This window comes from Aquarana catesbeiana, linkage group LG09 (assembly GCF_042186555.1).
Source record: "Aquarana catesbeiana isolate 2022-GZ linkage group LG09, ASM4218655v1, whole genome shotgun sequence".
Lineage (NCBI taxonomy): Eukaryota > Metazoa > Chordata > Amphibia > Anura > Ranidae > Aquarana > Aquarana catesbeiana.
The window spans coordinates 98,366,580-98,385,673 of NC_133332.1; the positions used below are offsets into that span (position 1 = coordinate 98,366,580).

A 19,094-nucleotide genomic window follows, 5' to 3' on the forward strand; every position below is an offset into this window, starting at 1 on the left:
GTGGTAGCCCACCCCTGCAAACACAGTTAGAACAGGTTGGGGGAACACACTTAACCCCTTTATTGCCCCCTAGTGTTTAACCCTTTTCTTGCCAGTGACATTTATACAGTAATCAATGGCTATTTTTAGCTTTGATCGCTGTATAAATGTCAATGGTCCCAAAATAGTGTCAAAAGTATCCGATCTGTCTGCCGCAATGTCGCAGTCCTGATAAAAATCGCAGATCACCGCCATTACTAATAAAAAAAAAAAAAAAAAAATGAATAAAAATGCCATAAATCTATCCCCTATTTGTGGACGCTATAACTTTTGCGCATACCAAACAATATGCACTTATTGCAATTTTTTTTACCAAAAATATATAGAAGAAATTGTAAAAAGTGCTCTGGTCAGGAAGGGGCTGATGTGGTTAAGAAGTCGAATTTAATACAATTATATAACAAAATATATATATTTTTAAAAACTGTCATTTTTGGCCAAGTGAATCCTGCATTTTTGGTTTTGCCACCAAAATTTACATTCGGTGCACCTCTAGTGGTAACATGATTTGCTTCTGTGTGCAGGTAAAAACATCAACCAGCCAGCAATACAGACAGTGCCAGGTAGGAGCAGACGCATTAAGCATTATTGTCAGTGGCAAAGCTTTTTGTTTCAGCAAAGTTGAGCTGGACCAAGCATCCAAGAGATCATAGAACACGAATCCATCGTGCAGAGAATTCACAAAAATGTCTGCTATCACATCACAACCTAACCACACCTCAAAGTATATCATTTCCTCTACATTTAAAGCGGAGTTCAACCCAAAAATGGAACTTTCGCTTTAAAAGGAGTGACCCCCCTGACATGCCACATTTGGCATGTCATTTTTTTTGGGGGGGGGGGGGGGGGGGGGGCACGGATACCGCTCCCAATTCCTCCAGGCGCACCGCAAGGGAGATCACCTCTCCCCCCTTGCTCTCTGCAATCATCTGGGACACGTCACAGGTCCCAGATGATTGCCCGGCCCGTCACAGTGCGCGTCGTGGCTCGCGCAGTGGCTGACCGGCTGCGAAGCCCAGTTACAATGCCAGCGCTGCAGAGAGGAGGGGGAGATGAGCGGGGCTTAGTTCCCTCACATCACTGGACCCTGGGACAGGTAAGTGTCCAATTATTAAAAGTCAGCATCTGCAGTATTTGTAGCTGCTGACTTTTAAAAAATGTGCTTTAAGCACTTTCCACTAGAAAAGCAATGCTTTCATGGGCATTTATCAAGCATTATCAGTGCTTCATAAACACAATGAAAACACATCATAAATGCTATAGGTGTGTTAATGAGCATTGCTTTGCTCCTCGGAATCAACACATGTGAATGAGCCCTCAGTTTTATGTGTATCGCTGGTTCCATAGAAACTATAGAAGAGGCTCAATAAATACCTTATAGTGTTATAACATTCAGAGTTGGGTCTGGTTCTGAAGAGGCATCCCGTAGTAAGTCCTCTAGCTCTCTGTCGCTGTAGGTTCCAAGAGAATCTGTGTAAAAACGAGATGAGGGGGAGTTAAAAGAAATAAAAATAAATAAAAAAAAACACGACTGTGGCATTTTTTTTTTTTTTTTTTTTTTTTAGCATTTCAGCTCTTCAGATTTAGGCTTTAGTAGCAGACTTTATGCTCCAAAAAGGAAAACAGAAAATGTCCTGGCCCCCAGGTTAAACTTGCGGCAATGGAACCCTACTGTTTTGATGCCAGACCAAGGAGGGCCTAGTTAAGTGAATGATTTAGGTGGCAGATGAATCGTTTGTCTCTTTAATTGGTATATTTGATTAAAGCTTTATGAAATGCAAAGTTTGGTATGCTCGGTTGTCCCTGCCTACCAACATTGTCTAACAAACAGAGATCTCACTCTGAAGAAATTCATTTAGATTCAGTCTCTTGGTTCTGGGGAAGGTCAATGTGAAGCTGTGAACTATAAAGGAAATCTATAGTCGCAGGATACACTTTTGTTTTATAACATCAGCATTGCAAAAGCAACAAGCTATAGTAAATTTCTGACAATCCAAAAATAAGCTTACTTGAAAAACCTCCTTTCATGTTGCGAGTTCTGCCTGTCTGCTGGCTATCGCTTTCCACAACTTCCTGTATTCCCAGCATGCTATGCAGTATGATGTAGTGCGTTTCCTGTGCTCGCTCTGCCTCCTGACCCACCTCCTCAGCACCTCTGCAGTTCAGAAGGCAGGCTCTGTGAGAGGCGTGACACAGAAGTGCCTACTCACCGGGCATAGCAAATGTGTGTCACAAAATTCAAAGAAGTAAGTGAGATTCTTTAAAAGAAAGTTTATAAGCTTCAAAATCAGATTAAGTGTGGGTTTGTAATATTTCAAATTTAACACAGAAGTGAATATGGGATTTAAAATTGACCACAGATAAACATCAACTCTGAGATCACATGCTGTACAATCTCTCTTCTGGTTCCTGAGTATCCAGCAAATATTGGGTGCCAGAACATTGTACAGAATTCTATGGGGCCAACTGCCAGGAGTCAAACTGTATACAAGTTATCACAATAATAGAAAACGTGCAATTCACACCTCCCCCAGATCCAGAGTATAAACTATTAGGGAGAGTCTTTAAAGTGGAGCTCCACCCTAAAGTGGAACTTCCGCTCATCGGATTCCTCCCCCCCTCCGGTGCCACAATTGGCACCTTTCAAGGGGGAGGGGGGTGCAGATACCCGTATAATACAGGACCAGTGAAGACGCGCAGCGTGACTCGCGCGTGCGCAGTAGGGAACTGGGCAGTGAAGCCGCAACGCTTCACTGCCCGATTCCCTGACCGAGGATGGCGGCGGGAGCAGCCGAGAATCGAACGATTGCTCGTCATCTGCTGCCGACATCGCAAGCACCCTGGACAGGTAAGTGTCAATTTATTAAAAGTCAGCAGCTGCAGTATTTGTAGCTGCTGGCTTTTAATAATTTTTTTTAAGGCGGAGCTCCTCTTTAATATGTAGCACAGATCAGATCTGACCAACGACAAAGAAACTTTGTTCACCTTCATTTGTGCATAATAATTACATAAATAGCAGTAAAGAATAGAGCAGGGGCCCCCAACCCGGACGCGGATAGGATGTCCAGAGGTGGACATTCCCACCCTGGCTTGGTGGACTGGGCGGAGCTGTATGGTCTGCGGATTTGTGGCGATGGAGGAACCCTCACCTTAGGGCTTACACCTGCCACTCCGCCTCCCACAGATCCTTCTCCAGGATCGACTTGGCTTATGTGGATGGCTCTGCCTTATCCAAGGTAAAGGACGTCAGAATTCTCCCCAGGGGTATATCTGACCATGTGCCACTCCTTCTGACGCTGGAACTCTCCTCCACTTTAGGAAATTCTTTATGGAGACTGTCTAGATTCTGGGTGTCAGACGAGATGGTGGATGGTCACTTCAGGGAGGCGTTGCAGAAGTACTGGGATGTTAATCCCGGCTCAGCCAGCGCAATAACTGTTTGGGACTCTTTCAAAGCCCTTAAGACTCTCCAAATTGGGCAAATCTCCAGGCCCGGACGGTATACCCTTCGAGTTTTATAAGCAATATGCAGAGGAGCTGACAGGCAAGCTGCATGCTATGCTAATCGCTGTGCAAAGGCTGGGGACACTTCCGAACTCCTTGAGCGAGGCGGTGGTAGTGGTGATCCCCAAGCCAGGTAAAGGCTCGTCCCTATGTTCCTCCTACCACTACCGCCCCATCTCCCTAATTAATGTAGATGCAAAGCTCCTGGCCAAAGTGCTGGCCATGAGACTCAACACAGTCATAACAGCCCTAATTCCCCCCGGACCAAACAGGGTTCATGCCGGGGAGGGGAACGGATATCAACATCAGAAGGCTTTTCACTCATATGGATAGGGCGCAGTCGGACTCGGCGGGAGTAGTGGTCTCACTGAACGCTGAAAAAGCCTTTGACTCCATCGAATGGGAATTCCTATGGGGGGTCCTCTCGAAATTCGGATTTGGACCGAAATTCTTAACATGGTTGTGGATGCTTTATGCTGACCCCAAAGCAAGGGTTCGCATGAATGGCACCCTCTCTGAGACCTTCCCCTTGGGCAGGGGCACCCGTTAGGGTAGCCCCTTGTCTCCGGGGCTTTTCGCCTTGGCGATAGAGCCCCTTGCCATTGCTCTGAGGGCGGAGGTAGGTGTGAAAGGCATATCAGTAGGTACAATTGAAGAAAAAGTGTCCCTATATGCGGACGACACCCTACTTTATCTCGCTGACCCCCTCCAGTCACTGCAGAAGGCTCTGGACCTGTTTCAAGGACTTTGCCCGATTTTCAGGTATCCGCATAAACTGGGGCAAGTCAGTCCTGTTCCCACTGCACCCCTCGCTTCCCAGGGCGGACACTGGCACCCCACTCCAATGGGTGGACGAATTCACCTATCTAGGCATCAAAATTAGCAACACCACACATGAGTTTTTACAAAAGAATGTGCAACCTCTCCTCTCCCAGCTTACAGTAAAATGTACAGCTTGGCGCACCTTATAGCTCACCCCCGTGGGCAGAATTAACTTGCTCAAAATGGTGTTCCTTCCTAAATTTCTATACTTTTTCCGCAACATCCCCTCCCATATACCCAAGTCCTTTTTCAGACGTCTAGAGGGGATCTTGACTTCTTTCATCTGGGCTGGGAGGCCCCCTAGAGTGGCGAAGAGGGTGCTATACCTTCCTCTGTTGGGAGGGGGTCTTGCCCTTCCAAACTTTTTGATATACTACTGGGCTGCCGTACTGGTTACGGTACGTTGGTGGTTCTCCCAGCCCAGACAAAATCCCGCAGTGAGACTAGAGGCTTCCATTTTAGGCTTGTATGCGGCCCTGACTAATTTAGTGTATAGGGGTCCTAAGGCCCCTATCCCCTGACGACCCCTATGAAAACCACCATTAGAGCATGGAGGGAGGCCAGGGCAATATATGCTGAGCCGAATTACATATCCCCACACACCCCGCTTTGGGGTAACCCCACCCTCCCCCATCTCTATGAAATACCAGACCCCTCTCAATGGGCCAAATGGGGAATAACCACCCTAAAACACATTATAGCTGACGGTAAGCTTATGCCCTTCCAGGACATTAAACGGCAGCATTCCCTCCCCCGATCCTTCCAGTTCAAATACTGGCAACTGAGACATGCGATGAGGGTGCAATTCCCAGACAGGCTGACTCTGGAACCGGACTCAATCGAGCGACTTCTGACTTCAAGCGTGATGGGGAAGCCCCTATCCACTCTGTACCTATACCTGACGGTAGCACACGACGTCAAACCCACCCGCTCGTTTGACAAATGGAGGGAGGATATTCCGACGTTGGGGGGAGGACGAGTGGGAGGACTGCGTCTCGACCTACATCCCAACTGTGATAGCAGCTAAGGACAGGTTCATACAGCTTAAATTTCTTCACAGGGCTTACTTTACGCCGCACAGAATGGCCAGAATATACCCTCATGTTGACCCCTTCTGTCCCCGGTGCAGGACCGGCGAAGGGACATTCTGGCACATGGTATGGGCCTGTCCAAAACTCGGATCATACTGGGAGGGAGTGACGGAGGTGCTTAACGACATTTGGGGAACTAGGTTGACACTTGACCCCATGCTGCTTCTGCTGAGCTATTTGGGTGATGTGGAGGGGGATAGATACACTAAACTCTCCATTACACTTTTGCTGTTCTATGCTAGGAGGGAGATAATGCTACATTGGAAGTCAGCCGAGCCCCCTACCCTCAGCTCCTGGAAGAAGGCAGTAGACTCAGTGTTGCCATTGTACAAACTCACATACGAGAGCAGATAGTGTCCTGCCACGTTCGACAAAGTATGGTCGACCTGGATGGCTGCGTGTGATTGAGGGGCTGGGAATAGGGGACCTATTGATGGACTCCCCTCTGCTCGGTCAGGGACACTGTCCCCCCCTCGGACACGGGGCACCGTGGGGCCACATTGGAAGACGATTGAACTCAATTTGTCGAGCTTGCTATGCAAATAACGGCACTCTTGGGGGGGGGGGGGGGGGGGGGGTGGCGGATACATGACCTGCTGATCTTCAGGGAAGGTTCCAGATGGAAATATCCTTAGATCCCACCGGATAAGAGAGACAGGAACTATGTAGTTATGGACTAGTGGGATACTACATTATTGGTTAGACGCTTTGATTTAATGCTAACGAATATGATACCTCATGTTGATTGCTGAATGTTCAATGCTGCTGATTTGTTAATTAACTATATTTTCTATCTTATAAGAAGATATACAGGGAGCACGAAGATATGGACTTGTGGGATGTTACATTCCTGAATAGATGCTTTACTATAATGCGATAACGAATGAGACACTTTATGTCATATGCAGACTGTTTTGTAATGCTGATTTGTTAAATAAACAAAAAAAGGATAGAGCAGGGGTAGGCAACCTAATGAGGTGAAGTTTTACCTGAACAACATGGGAGAAGTAAAAGATCACCGGGCACAGTGTCCCCTCCTCACACCAGATTTAAACCTCTATTTGCCATACTACTGTGTCGCAATCGCATGCATTGCACGGCAATCACGGGTTTAAATCAGGTGTTGAGGAGGCAACATATCGCCTCCTCACCATCTGTCAAACACACTTTTAGAGGAGCTGCAGTGCCTGCTGCACTTGTGAATGAGCCGTTTTCAGAAAGTGCACCAAACCCACAGGATATAATGGAAGTCGATAGCTAAGCACAGCAAACCCACAGGAAAGCTGCAGGTACATTGCACTGCACCCGCTGTGAGTGTGTGTAAACCGCAGCACATCAGTATGAAAGCAGCCCTAATACTATTATGCCCAGTGTATCGTTTCACACTGACATGAAGATCTCTTCTTTCCTGCTGCTGGCACCACTCTGGAGACCGCTAGCTGGGATAAGAGGTGGAGTGCAGTTGGTATCACTGCATGGGACAGGAGCCAGCACTACAGAGGTGGCATCAGCCTATGTGGCTCTTGCTTTACAAAAAGCTTCTATGCATTAGGGCTGTTGAAATTAATCGTAACATCGATGCATCGCGATTTGACCATACACGATGCGGCATCGATGTTACGACCGGGAGCAATCGGTTTGGATGACGTCATCCTCGCACTGCGTTATGCCCCGCCTCCGCGACCGAATGGAGCCGAAAGCTGCCGAAGAGCCGCGCCGGATTTTCCCGCTTGCTGCCCCTAACTGACATCCCCCTGCTGCGCTGCGAGGAGCGACGCTGTGTGCAGTGCAAGTTGGCAGGGACATGGAGCGCCGGTGGCTGGAGCTGCTGGCGGCGGCGGCCGGCTTGTGGAGCACGGAGCTCCGAGGAGGAGAGTGGAGCCACGGCATATCAAGCCAGGTGAGGGGGCCGCATGGAGGACACCTCTGCTCTTCCCCCACCTCTACACAGTGAGCATACAGATAGAGCAATAAAACAAAAAATTGTGTGCAGTGCTTTTTGCTGATAATAAATGCACAAAAAAAAGTCTTATTAAGTAGTGAATAAATATAGCCCTGAAATTTATAATCTGTGATCTGATTAAAAGAAATTTTTTGTGTATTGAAAGTAATTCCAGTGCTGAGTGTCATTCCTAAATTTCTGGTGAATGATTTGAATACAGCTGAGAACACTCAGCACTGGAATTACTTTCAATACACAAAAGATTTCTTTTAATCAGATCACAGATTATATATTTCATGGCTATATTTATTCACTACTTAATAAGACTTTTTTCGTGCATTTATTATCAGCACAAAGCACTGCACACAATTATTTGTTTTATTGCCCTATCTGTATGCTCACTGTGTAGAGGTGGGGGAAGAGCAGGGGACTGTGTGGATGCTGGTCGAGAAGGATGGTAATTGGTCCGTGGTGACACTGGGCAGGGGAGCGCTATGGTAATAGTATTATATGGGGACAGGTTAGTGGTGAGGGGGGCGGGGTATTGGTCATCTTGGATAGGACAGTCCGTCACCTCCCTTACCACATCCAGAAGGTCTGCAGTCTCTGACAATCTCCTGTAGTACGTCTGCAGTCTCTGACCATCTCCTGTAGTACGTCTGCAGTCTCTGACCATCTCCTGTAGTACGTCTGCAGTCTCTGACCATCTCCTGTAGTACGTCTGCAGTCTCTGACCATCTCCTGTAGTACGTCTGCAGTCTCTGACCATCTCCTGTAGTACGTCTGCAGTCTCTGACCATCTCCTGTAGTACGTCTGCAGTCTCTGACCATCTCCTGTAGTACGTCTGCAGTCTCTGACCATCTCCTGTAGTACGTCTGCAGTCTCTGACCATCTCCTGTAGTACGTCTGCAGTCTCTGACCATCTCCTGTAGTACGTCTGCAGTCTCTGACCATCTCCTGTAGTACGTCTGCAGTCTCTGACCATCTCCTGTAGTACGTCTGCAGTCTCTGACCATCTCCTGTAGTACGTCTGCAGTCTCTGACCATCTCCTGTAGTACGTCTGCAGTCTCTGACCATCTCCTGTAGTACGTCTGCAGTCTCTGACCATCTCCTGTAGTACGTCTGCAGTCTCTGACCATCTCCTGTAGTACGTCTGCAGTCTCTGACCATCTCCTGTAGTACGTCTGCAGTCTCTGACCATCTCCTGTAGTACGTCTGCAGTCTCTGACCATCTCCTGTAGTACGTCTGCAGTCTCTGACCATCTCCTGTAGTACGTCTGCAGTCTCTGACCATCTCCTGTAGTACGTCTGCAGTCTCTGACCATCTCCTGTAGTACGTCTGCAGTCTCTGACCATCTCCTGTAGTACGTCTGCAGTCTCTGACCATCTCCTGTAGTACGTCTGCAGTCTCTGACCATCTCCTGTAGTACGTCTGCAGTCTCTGACCATCTCCTGTAGTACGTCTGCAGTCTCTGACCATCTCCTGTAGTACGTCTGCAGTCTCTGACCATCTCCTGTAGTACGTCTGCAGTCTCTGACCATCTCCTGTAGTACGTCTGCAGTCTCTGACCATCTCCTGTAGTACGTCTGCAGTCTCTGACCATCTCCTGTAGTACGTCTGCAGTCTCTGACCATCTCCTGTAGTACGTCTGCAGTCTCTGACCATCTCCTGTAGTACGTCTGCAGTCTCTGACCATCTCCTGTAGTACGTCTGCAGTCTCTGACCATCTCCTGTAGTACGTCTGCAGTCTCTGACCATCTCCTGTAGTACGTCTGCAGTCTCTGACCATCTCCTGTAGTACGTCTGCAGTCTCTGACCATCTCCTGTAGTAGGTCTGCAGTCTCTAACCATCTCCTGTAGTATGTCTGCAGTCTTTAACCATCTCCTGTATCATCATTTCTGCAGTCTCTGATCATCTCCTGTATCATGTCTGCAGTCTCTGACCATCTTCTGTATCATGTCTGCAGTCTCTGACCATCTCCTGTAGTCATTTGGGGGCAGTCTGGAGCTCCTCTTTAAGTTGTCTGCTGTGTTTACACTTTGCTACATGCAGGGAGTGTTGTCTTTTTTTTAAGAACAGATAAAATTTAAAAAATGGAGTTCTTCTGACTACTTAAATTTTTTGGATGAAAACCGTGCGCAGTAATCGTGATGCATCGTGAATCTTGGACCTGATAATCGTAATCGAATCGTGAGGCCAGTGAAGATGCGCACCCCTACTATGCATTGCATGTTAGATGCCCTGGGATGGCGGGTCAGCAAGCCAAGACTGAGATCTATGAGGCACCTGTCCGTGATCTACTGGCAGATCGCGATCTACAGGTTGCTGACCCCCGGAATAGAGCAAATAGAGTCTGTCCTATATGGTCTACTGTGCATGTGAATGCAAAGCTTTTTATAAAATCTAAGCTATGAGAGATTAACGTGGGCTGATCTTGCTGAACTTTCTTTTTAAATTGCTAGTTCTCTGGCTCTCTTTTTGATGATTTTTACTTCAATGCGGTCTGAGTCATCAATCAAGAACAAGTATAGAGATAAGTTTGGTCAGTCCTTTACAGCAGGGGTAGGCAACCTGGGGCCCTTCAGCTGTTGTGGAACTACATTTCCCATGAGATATTGTAAGGCTGGCAGTTACAATTACTCCCAGAGGCATGACGGGACTTGTAGTTCTGCAACAGCTGGAGAGTCCCAGGTTACCTACAGCATGCTTTTTCTGTCTCTGTGACAAAAAGGTACTAATGTTAGACACAGATAGCCTTTGAACATTTTTAGAAGGCGGCTAGTAATGGCAGACACCACTTTTCCCTCATGACCAGCACGTCAAGCAGCAATTCTCTGATGTACTTCCATCACTTCTGTGAAACACTACCTATAAACGGAAAACAGGCAGATGAATGAGAAGTCCACCTCCTCCATTCATAGATCACTCTTCATTTATAGAAGCTATAGTACAGCTTTTATAAATGAAGGAGAGGGAGCAGAAAGGACGGGCATAGTCAACACTCTTGATGAGTGCCTGTCATAAGGTCATAAGGCCAGTGCGTGTATGATTTACCCCCCCCCGCAGCACCAGAAGATTACAGCTGAAGGGGTATGGGGGAAGGGGGTGTAGAGGACTTCGGACTTTAACAGACTAGCGAGCAGCACAAGGGAGACTTCGGACAGAATGCAAGTACTGTCCATTGTGAGGAGAAAAAAAAAAAGATTAAACTTTATTAGACCCCTTTCACACCAAGGCGTTTTTGCGCTAAAAATAACGCTATTAAAGCGCTCATAAAATGCTCCCCATGCATCTCAATGGACCCTTTCACACTGAGGCGTCGCGCTGGCGGGGCGTTGAGAAAAGTCCTGCAAGCAGCATCTTTGGAGCAGCTTTTGGGCGTTGAAAAAAGCGCTTCAAAAACGCCTTAGACCCCTTTCACATCAAGGCACTTTAAAAATGCACTAAAAACGCCATAGCGTTATTACCGTGTTTTTACAGCGTTTTAGGGGCGTTAGCGGTAAAATTAACGCAACGCTGCAGGCGTTTAACAGCGTTTTTCAAGTGTTATTGAAGCATCGGCGTCAAAGAACAACTCCACCTCCCTACATCACTTCCTGTGTACTTCCTGGTATCTCGTTGAGGTGAAAGAGGGTAAATAAAGAAGATGGAGTTCATGGAGCTGTTTTTGTTATTTGTGCTACTCTATTGGGAGCATATCTACCAACAGAGGCAGCACCGTCGCTATTGGGTTCATCCCATCCTCCAAGTGCACACCTCAATTGGACAATTTGCATTGCTATATGAGGACTTGAGAGTGCACCCAGACAAGTTCAAAAATTATACTCGGATGAGCATTGCAACGTAAGTATCTATATCCTAATCCCACTCCCACATCCCTAACCCCGCTCCCACTAGTCCCAAATCCCTAACCCTAATCCCGCTCCCACTAGTCCCAAATCCCTAACCCCAACCCCGCTCCCACTAGTCCCAAATCCCTAATCCCGCTCCCACTAGTTCCAAATCCCTAACCCTAATCCCGCTCCCACTAGTCCCAAATCCCTAACCCTAATCCCAACCCTAACCCCGCTCCCACTAGTCCCAAATCCCTAACCCTAATTCTGCTCCCACTAGTCCCAAATCCCTAACCCTAATCCCACTTCCACTAGTCCCAAAACCAGAACCCTAATCCCGCTCCCACTAGTCCCAGATCCCTAACCCCGCTCCCACTAGTCCCAAATCCCTAACCCTAATCCCAACCCTAACCCCGCTCCCACTAGTCCCAAATCCCTAACCCTAATCCCGCTCCCACTAGTCCCAAATCCCTAACCCTAATCCCGCTCCCACTAGTCCCAAATCCCTAACCCTAATCCTGCTCCCACTAGTCCCAAATCCCTAACCCTAATCCCAAAACCAGAACCCTAATCCCGCTCCCACTAGTCCCAAATCCTTTTGATGGTCTGTTTAAACATTCTGACCTTCCCACAATTTCAGTCCTGTTGTTGTAGATGCTCTCATTTCTGCTTGCAATGTTTACCTTTTTGTGAGATCATGTGACTTTTCTACAGCTCAGGGCGGATTATAGGCGTTTTTCAGGCATTTTTACAGCGTTTTCAATTCATTTCAATGGAGAGGGGCGTTTTTGAAGCGCTTTTTTCAATGCACAAAAGCTGCTCCAAAGATGCTGCTTGCAGGACTTTTCTCAACGCCCTGCCAGCACAACGCCTCAGTGTGAAAGGGTCCATTGAGATGCATGGGGAGCGTATTATGAGCGTTTTATGAGCGTTATTTTTAGCGCTAAAGCGCTGCAAAAACGCCTTGGTGTGAAAGGGGTCTTAAGGTCACACAGATTAAAAATTGGATCTTTAATAATTTTTGGAATATATCTGGCCTCATTTATCACTTGCTTCAAGAACCACTATATGTTGCCTCACAAGCACAAAATAATCAGATTAAACTATTATTTTGCAAGTATTATTTTCCAGAATATGTTTAAACCCAAGGTATAGTACATCAGCATCTCTAAAGCTGGGTATACACTAGTAACCCCAGTGGGCTGAAAAAAAAAAAAACAAAACAGATCACTATACTAACTCAAGTGATGTTTGTGCGGCGATCTCCCCTGCTGTGCTATTTTATTCTGACAGGGGGACTGTCCCCCCCACCAGAACACACTTAGGCCCCTTTCACACTGGGGCGGTAGGGGGCGTCGGCGGTAAAACAGCGCTATTTTTAGCGCTGTTTTACCGCGGTATTCGGCCCCTAGCAGTGCGGTTTTAACCCCCCGCTGGCAGCCGAAAAAGGGTTAAAACCCCTCATATAGCGTGGCTATAGCCGCGCTGTCCCATTGATTTCAATGGGCAGGAGCGGTTTAGGAGCGGTGAATACACCGCTCCTTCACTGCTCCAAAGATGCGGCTGACAGGAGATTTTTTCTTCTCCTGCCAGCGCACCGCTTCAATGTGAAAACCCTCGGGCTTTCACACTGAACAAACAGCGGAGGCTGTTTAGGGGCGGGTTGCAGGCGCTATTTTTAGCACAATAACGCCTGCAAACCGCCCCAGTGTGAAAGGGGCCTTAATTTCTGATTGCCCAGGCTGCTCTGATTCCTTGAACCAAACTATACTATGCCCAAGTAGTGCTAGATTTGAAGCTACTCCCTCTGCCCTTTCCCCAAACTAAACCCAGTCTTTGCAATTTAAACTGTCCAACTGGTCAATGAAGCTCAGAAACTGGACTGTGGAGTGGGGCTCTGTGTAACATTGTGCCCAATGTATAGTGTGCATAATGGATCCAAGAGCTAGTTTGGAGGCCCTAACATTGTTTACTTACAGGCACCACATATCTGTACTTTGGTAGTATTGTCAGGTTAGATTTGCTGATGGGCTTGACAGGCACCACAAATGGCCTGCATTTGGCTGTATTGTCAGTGTTGATATGCTGATGTACTTGACATGTAAATATTAAGACAAATAATTAATGTGACACATTTTACACATACCCTTATTGTCACAGCTGCTTGCTATCCTGCCCAACTCAGCCTCAAGTCCATTGGCAAGGGAAGGACCCGCTGGGGAAGTCACTCCTGTCAGCAAGGAGCCTTTAACACCCTGGGCTGTCAATCCTCCTGTTGTGTTTGTATTCTCTACACGGGTAACCAAGAAGATCTTGTGACCTCGACCTGGACTGGACACTGCCACCTGCCCTGGAGGATTCTGAACAGAGTTCACTACAGGCTTTGTCTCTGCTACTGGCTTTTCCTCCTCCAATTCATCTTCTGTATCAGAGTCTGAATCTGGTCCCTGAGGGTCTGGGTCAGGCGTGATCTCTTCTTCATCCTGTTTGGATGAATTATTAGTTGTGGTATCCTCAGGAGCAGTGTTGCAATCTTCTGAAGGAAGGCTATTCTCCTCAGGGGCAGTATTTGAATCTTCCTCTTCAGCAGCGCTAGCAATCTCTGCCATGGATGCTGACTGCTGGAGGCGCTCCTCTTTCTCTTTGGCCAAGATAAAATTCCGCCGGCAGCCATTTTGAATCTCAGCCAACAGGGCTTTCTGTGTTTCAATAAAGCTCTTTACCTGGAAACAGAAGTGAAATCGGTAATGATATGTAAACCTAAAGTAAACAAGGACACCAAATGGTGAATAAAAATAAAGTTGTAAATAAGAATCTGCAAGCTAAAGTCAACCTGATCAATGTTTTTTTAAACATATTTAGATTAACCAGTAAGATATTTTAAAGTTTAAAGGCAGCCATAGACGGTTTGAATCATGGCTTGTTCAGCAGGTACCAGCCAAGATTCGAACCATGTATAGGCAGGCTGATTGTACCCAAGTTGATCGGTCCATCAATTTGGGCACAACCAGCCTGTCAGATTTTTCATGCGATTATTGCCAGTGGCTATAGCAGCTAGCAATAATCACTGTGTGTTCTCTTGGTCAGGATGGCTCCCCCCATCGGGAGAACACAATAGCTCCGTGGGAGATTCCTCCATGAGAACTACCTGTGCTGATGGAGGAATCAAGCGATCTTCTTCAAGTGGTTGCAGGGAAAAAATAAATAAAAAATAAATCGCACCGTCTATGGCTGGCTTAAAGTCACCTCTATTAAATCATGGATCTGTCCTTGTCCCAGTGGCCTCTGCAAGATCAATTACCTTTACCGAACATAAGTCCTGTTTCCAAAAACATTGCCTGCATCCTCCTGGTTCTGAAAAAACTGCTCCAGGGAGACAGGTTGCTCATTCAGCTCAATGCAGAGCAAGCCACCACCTGTCTCCAAACAGTTCCTATGGTTCCCAGGAACAGCTAATTTACAGCCCAGACAAATGCACATACAAAGCCAGGCCATACTGCTGGAAAAAGGATTTATCTTGAGAGAAGGTAACCTATTATATCAGAGTTTCTTCACAAGCTGCAGTGAAATGCATAGTGTTTACTGATAGTTTAGTTACACTTCAAAGTGTATGTAATCCCAATGATTTTGTTACCACTGTTTAAGTGCAATAAGAAAAAAAAAACAAAAAAACATGTCGTTTCTGACAGAAACCTCATCAGCTGGACTTTACCTGACTTGGGAACAAGTACACATTTAATCAAGAAACATTCTGAGCAGAATAAAAAAGGAGGGAGATTAGTATATGCCATCAACACTCACGGTCTCTTTCTTCGGTTCTCTGTCCAGATCCAGCCTAAGTAGTGACTGGTTAACACGAAGAGCCAATGAGAGAGCCATTAAGCCTCCAGTCTTGATCTCATTCTCCCTAAGATCAAGGCGCAGGAGCCGTGGGGATTCAGCCACAAATTCTGCTACGGCCACAGCACCTGAAGACCCAAATAACAAAACTATAAAAACACAACAAACAAGATGCAACACGAAATAAAGTTTGACAGCCACCGTACCCAACAATGCTCACACTGGGCCTCCACTGAGGTGACGGATTTAAGTCTCACAAAGGACACCATCTGTATGGAGCATGTGTTTACCTATTTCTGTAGGGTATTTGACCAAGTGCTCGATTCTCCTCCAAAACAAATCGGTAGGTTTTCATTTTTTTTTTGCTTACATATACAAAGGTCGATTTACTAAAACTGGAGAGTGCAAAATCTGATGCAGCTCTGTATAGAATCTAATCCGTTTCCAGGTTTTTTTTTTTTTTTGTCAAAGCTTAAAGGGGGTTGTAAAGGTTTGTGCTTTTTCATCTTATTGCATCCTATGCCCCCCAGCCCCCCCATTTTACTTACCTGAACCCTCGAACTTGTCCCATGAGGACGCACCGTCTCTCTGCTACAGGGTTCTCGGCTGTTGATTAAATAGATTGATAGCAGCGCAGCCATTGGCTCCCGCTGCTGTCAATCAAATCCAATGTCTATGGACGCTGAATGCTGGACTCGGGAGCGCGCCCACAAGGTAACCCCCTGGGAGAGCGCTTCTCCCAGGGGGTTATCTGATGCGGGGAGGAGCCGAGAGAGCCGCTGAGGGACCCCAGAAGAGCAGGTTCGGGGCCACTCTGTGCAAAACAAGCTGCACAGTGGAGGCAAGTATGATATGTTTGTTATTTAAAAAAAAAAAATGAACCTTTAGTATCACTTTAACTTAACAAGCTAAAGTTAGAAGTTGATTGGCTACCATGCACAGCTGCACCCGATTTTGCACTCTCAAGTTCTAGTAAATCAACCCCATAGTGTCAACACTATTTTCAGAGCACTTGACAGAAAACAGTGAATGGTACTCACAGTCCCAATATTCTGAGGTGCCGAACACAACCATACACATCAGTCTGCTGCAGGCAGGAGAAAACACTTTCCTGTGATCAGACTTCGACATTGTAACTTTGCAGTGTTTAAGGTGGAAGGCTACAGCAGGGGCTGCTCTGTGTATGATATCTGAACACAGCCAAAACCTGCACAGGATTCCAGAATTTAAATGATTGTGTAATCTGAGCCAGCATCTCCCTCCAGGTAATAGATGCTGACGCTGGAGGAGGTTTCTGTCTGTCTTTCTGGAGAGAAAAGTAGATAAAGGGGAGTACTGTGATCTCTGTGTGATAATAAATACCTGGAAGTGCTACATTTACAAAATATTTAGCACAGATGTGCTTAACATTAAATACTATATCTGAAACTAGGGCCACTTTAACCCAGGTTCAAAACACTGCAAGCCAAGAGTGCCACTTACACTGCCACTACGATAAGTCAGGTCAACTGGATATTTTGCAAACATTGTACATTTGCCCAAAAATGACTGGAAAGTGGAAATTACCTTCGCAAGTCAGTTTAGCAGATGCCAAGCCAAGCCTGAGGACACTGCGGTTTCCAATTAGACCGTTCTTAAGATGGCGGACACCTTCATTGCCGATAGCATTGTGACCAAGATTCAAAGTTTCCAAAGTCTGAGTATGAGGCTAGGATGGAAAAGAACACAACTACTGCATTAGTGGGATATTTTTACAGGTAAAGGGTGAAGGAGAATGCTAATTACAAAAGAAAGGCATTACAGTCAAAACTTCTGACTCCCAATACGTTCTCCTAAACCTCACAGTTCTCTCCTCCTCTTTACATCATCCTCAACCCAGGTACCCCATCTCTGTACACCTGCACACAACAAATCTCGTTTATACACCTTTCTTAAATCGCATACATACACCCCGCCCCCATTTTTTCTCTGCTCCCCATGATTTGCCCAGTCCCCTTTCTCTGCTCCCTATAAATTGCCCAGCTCCCCTTCCTCTATATACCATAAATGTCTATGGTCTCCTTTTTTACACCATAAATCTCTCATCTCTCTTTCCTCTGCACCACACAGCTTCAAGATCCCCTTTCTGTACACTACAAACCTACCAGGTGTCCTACATACCATCCATTTTCAACCGGGGTGCCTCTGCAAAATGTCTAAAATGCCCAAAAATGTATACAAGGGAGCAGGAGGATCAAGCCTGCCTTTTAATTACACATAGCCTCAGGTTTTTATTGTGCACCATTTCAACCTTCCAGCCACCGACATCCTAACTAGTGATGTCATCAGTGTTGATTATCCTTGTTTGACCCTCCCCTGCCCCTCCGTCAACACTGGGGTCACATTAGCTGGAGTGATGGAGAAAAACCGAGGGAGAGGAAAAACACTCAGTACTAGTGTGCAAAAGTGTATTTGCTTTGTAGGAATACATCACCTCTAATGTTGGGTGTCCTATGCAGGGCTGCTGTTAGAAATCACGGGGCCCCGAACAGCCTACCAGACAGGGCCCCCTAAACTGACAGGGCCTGTGGCGTGAGCCTGACCACCGCTCCCCCTAGCCCGCAGGCAGCAAGCAGAGAAAAAAGGAGGCAGCGTGGACTGTGTGCCTTGGAGAAATAAGGATGTGACAAAGCTGCACGAACAGTGAGAGGGCAGGTATCAGGCGTATGTATAAAATTCACAAAATGCAGGTGTCAAAAATATGTAGTGTACAGAGTGCAGGAGTCAGGACTATGTAACTTATACAGTGTAGTTTCAGGAATATGCAGAATTCAGTGGTTAGGGAGGGGGTAATGGCAAAATCAGCAAATAAGGTTATACAAAAATTTCCCCCCATTACGTTCAGTGGCCAAATGCATCCCACTCCACTGAATGGAGACGCCTCACAACCATGTACAACGAACACAGTTGGAGCGAGATGGTGCAGGTTTTTAAGGTGGTGAGGAGCCAATATAATGCTTCCTTGCCACCTGTCAAACACCCGCTGAAAAGTGATCCACTGTGGTTCACTCTTCAGAGGGCACCATTAGTGTACCCTAATCTACAGCAATGCCCTTAGATGTGTCACTCCAAGTGTGCTTGGTATTACTCAAGAGTTCAGTCTCTCATCCGCCCCCCCCCCCAAAGCACCTGGTCTGGGCAGCTTCTTCTGCCTGGGTCCAGGGTGCAGTGCTTCTCCTGCAGGTGGTTCCTCCTGAAGCTGGGGGCCCAGGACCAGCTGAGCACTGCTGGTACATCTGGTCCTCACTTTCTCCTGGGCACCACCGAGCTGGGCAACTAGGGCTGGAGGGAACTGGGGGTGGGCACGGAAGTAGAGCAGGCGGGGACTGCCAAATCCTGTCCACCAATAAGCTCATCCCCCGCTGTGCAGCTATTTAGGCTGGGTTCACACCATCCCCGCATCTGCTGCACAACAGGGGTCCAGTGCGTGCTGGTTCACCGTTTCAGGTCCGATTTCAGCCCAAATTTTGGACTGAATTTGGACCTGAAACGAACCAAAAAAAAGGCACACGTTTTTCGTGCAAAACGCACCGGACCTGCTGCGGAGATATGTGAACTGGCTCCATAGATAGCCAGTCACATTCTCCTGCTATGCAAATTGGATGCGATAAAATCCATAGGTGTGAACCCAGCCTTAGAAAACAAACATCTCTGGGCCCCCTGTGTTCAGTGGCGGCCGGGGGACAGAGAGCGGACTATTTCTTCATTTTCTGGTTGAGACGGATTAATCCGCCGCAGCACTCCAGGTTGTCCGCGGTATATGCATATTAAAGAGGCCGGGCCTCAACTGTGTTTTCCAGATGCGGTGGATTAATCCACCTCAATCCGAAAATGAAGAAATAATCCGATTACTGTCCGCCGGCTCCCACTCAACACAGGGCGCCCAGAGAGGTTTGTTTTCTAAATAGCTGCACAGCAGAGAGATGAGTTTATTGGTGGACAGGATTTGGGAGTCCACGCCCACTCTATCTCCGGGCCCC

The 19,094-nt window shown here is 47.0% G+C and overlaps 1 protein-coding gene across 1 annotated transcript in view; it reads right to left on the reverse strand.

The window, feature by feature from the left end:
• The window catches only part of PPP1R37 (protein phosphatase 1 regulatory subunit 37), an 81,719-nt gene that overhangs the window by 7,009 nt on the left and 55,616 nt on the right, over positions 1-19,094 (reverse strand). Inside the window, exons 9-12 of the mRNA XM_073599045.1 lie at positions 16,642-16,783; positions 15,037-15,203; positions 13,382-13,958; positions 1,414-1,509 (exon numbers count right to left, since the gene is read on the reverse strand). Coding sequence (XP_073455146.1) covers positions 1,415-1,509; positions 13,382-13,958; positions 15,037-15,203; positions 16,642-16,783 — 981 coding nt within the window. The 3' untranslated portion in view covers position 1,414. The remainder of the gene's footprint in view (positions 1-1,413; positions 1,510-13,381; positions 13,959-15,036; positions 15,204-16,641; positions 16,784-19,094) is intronic.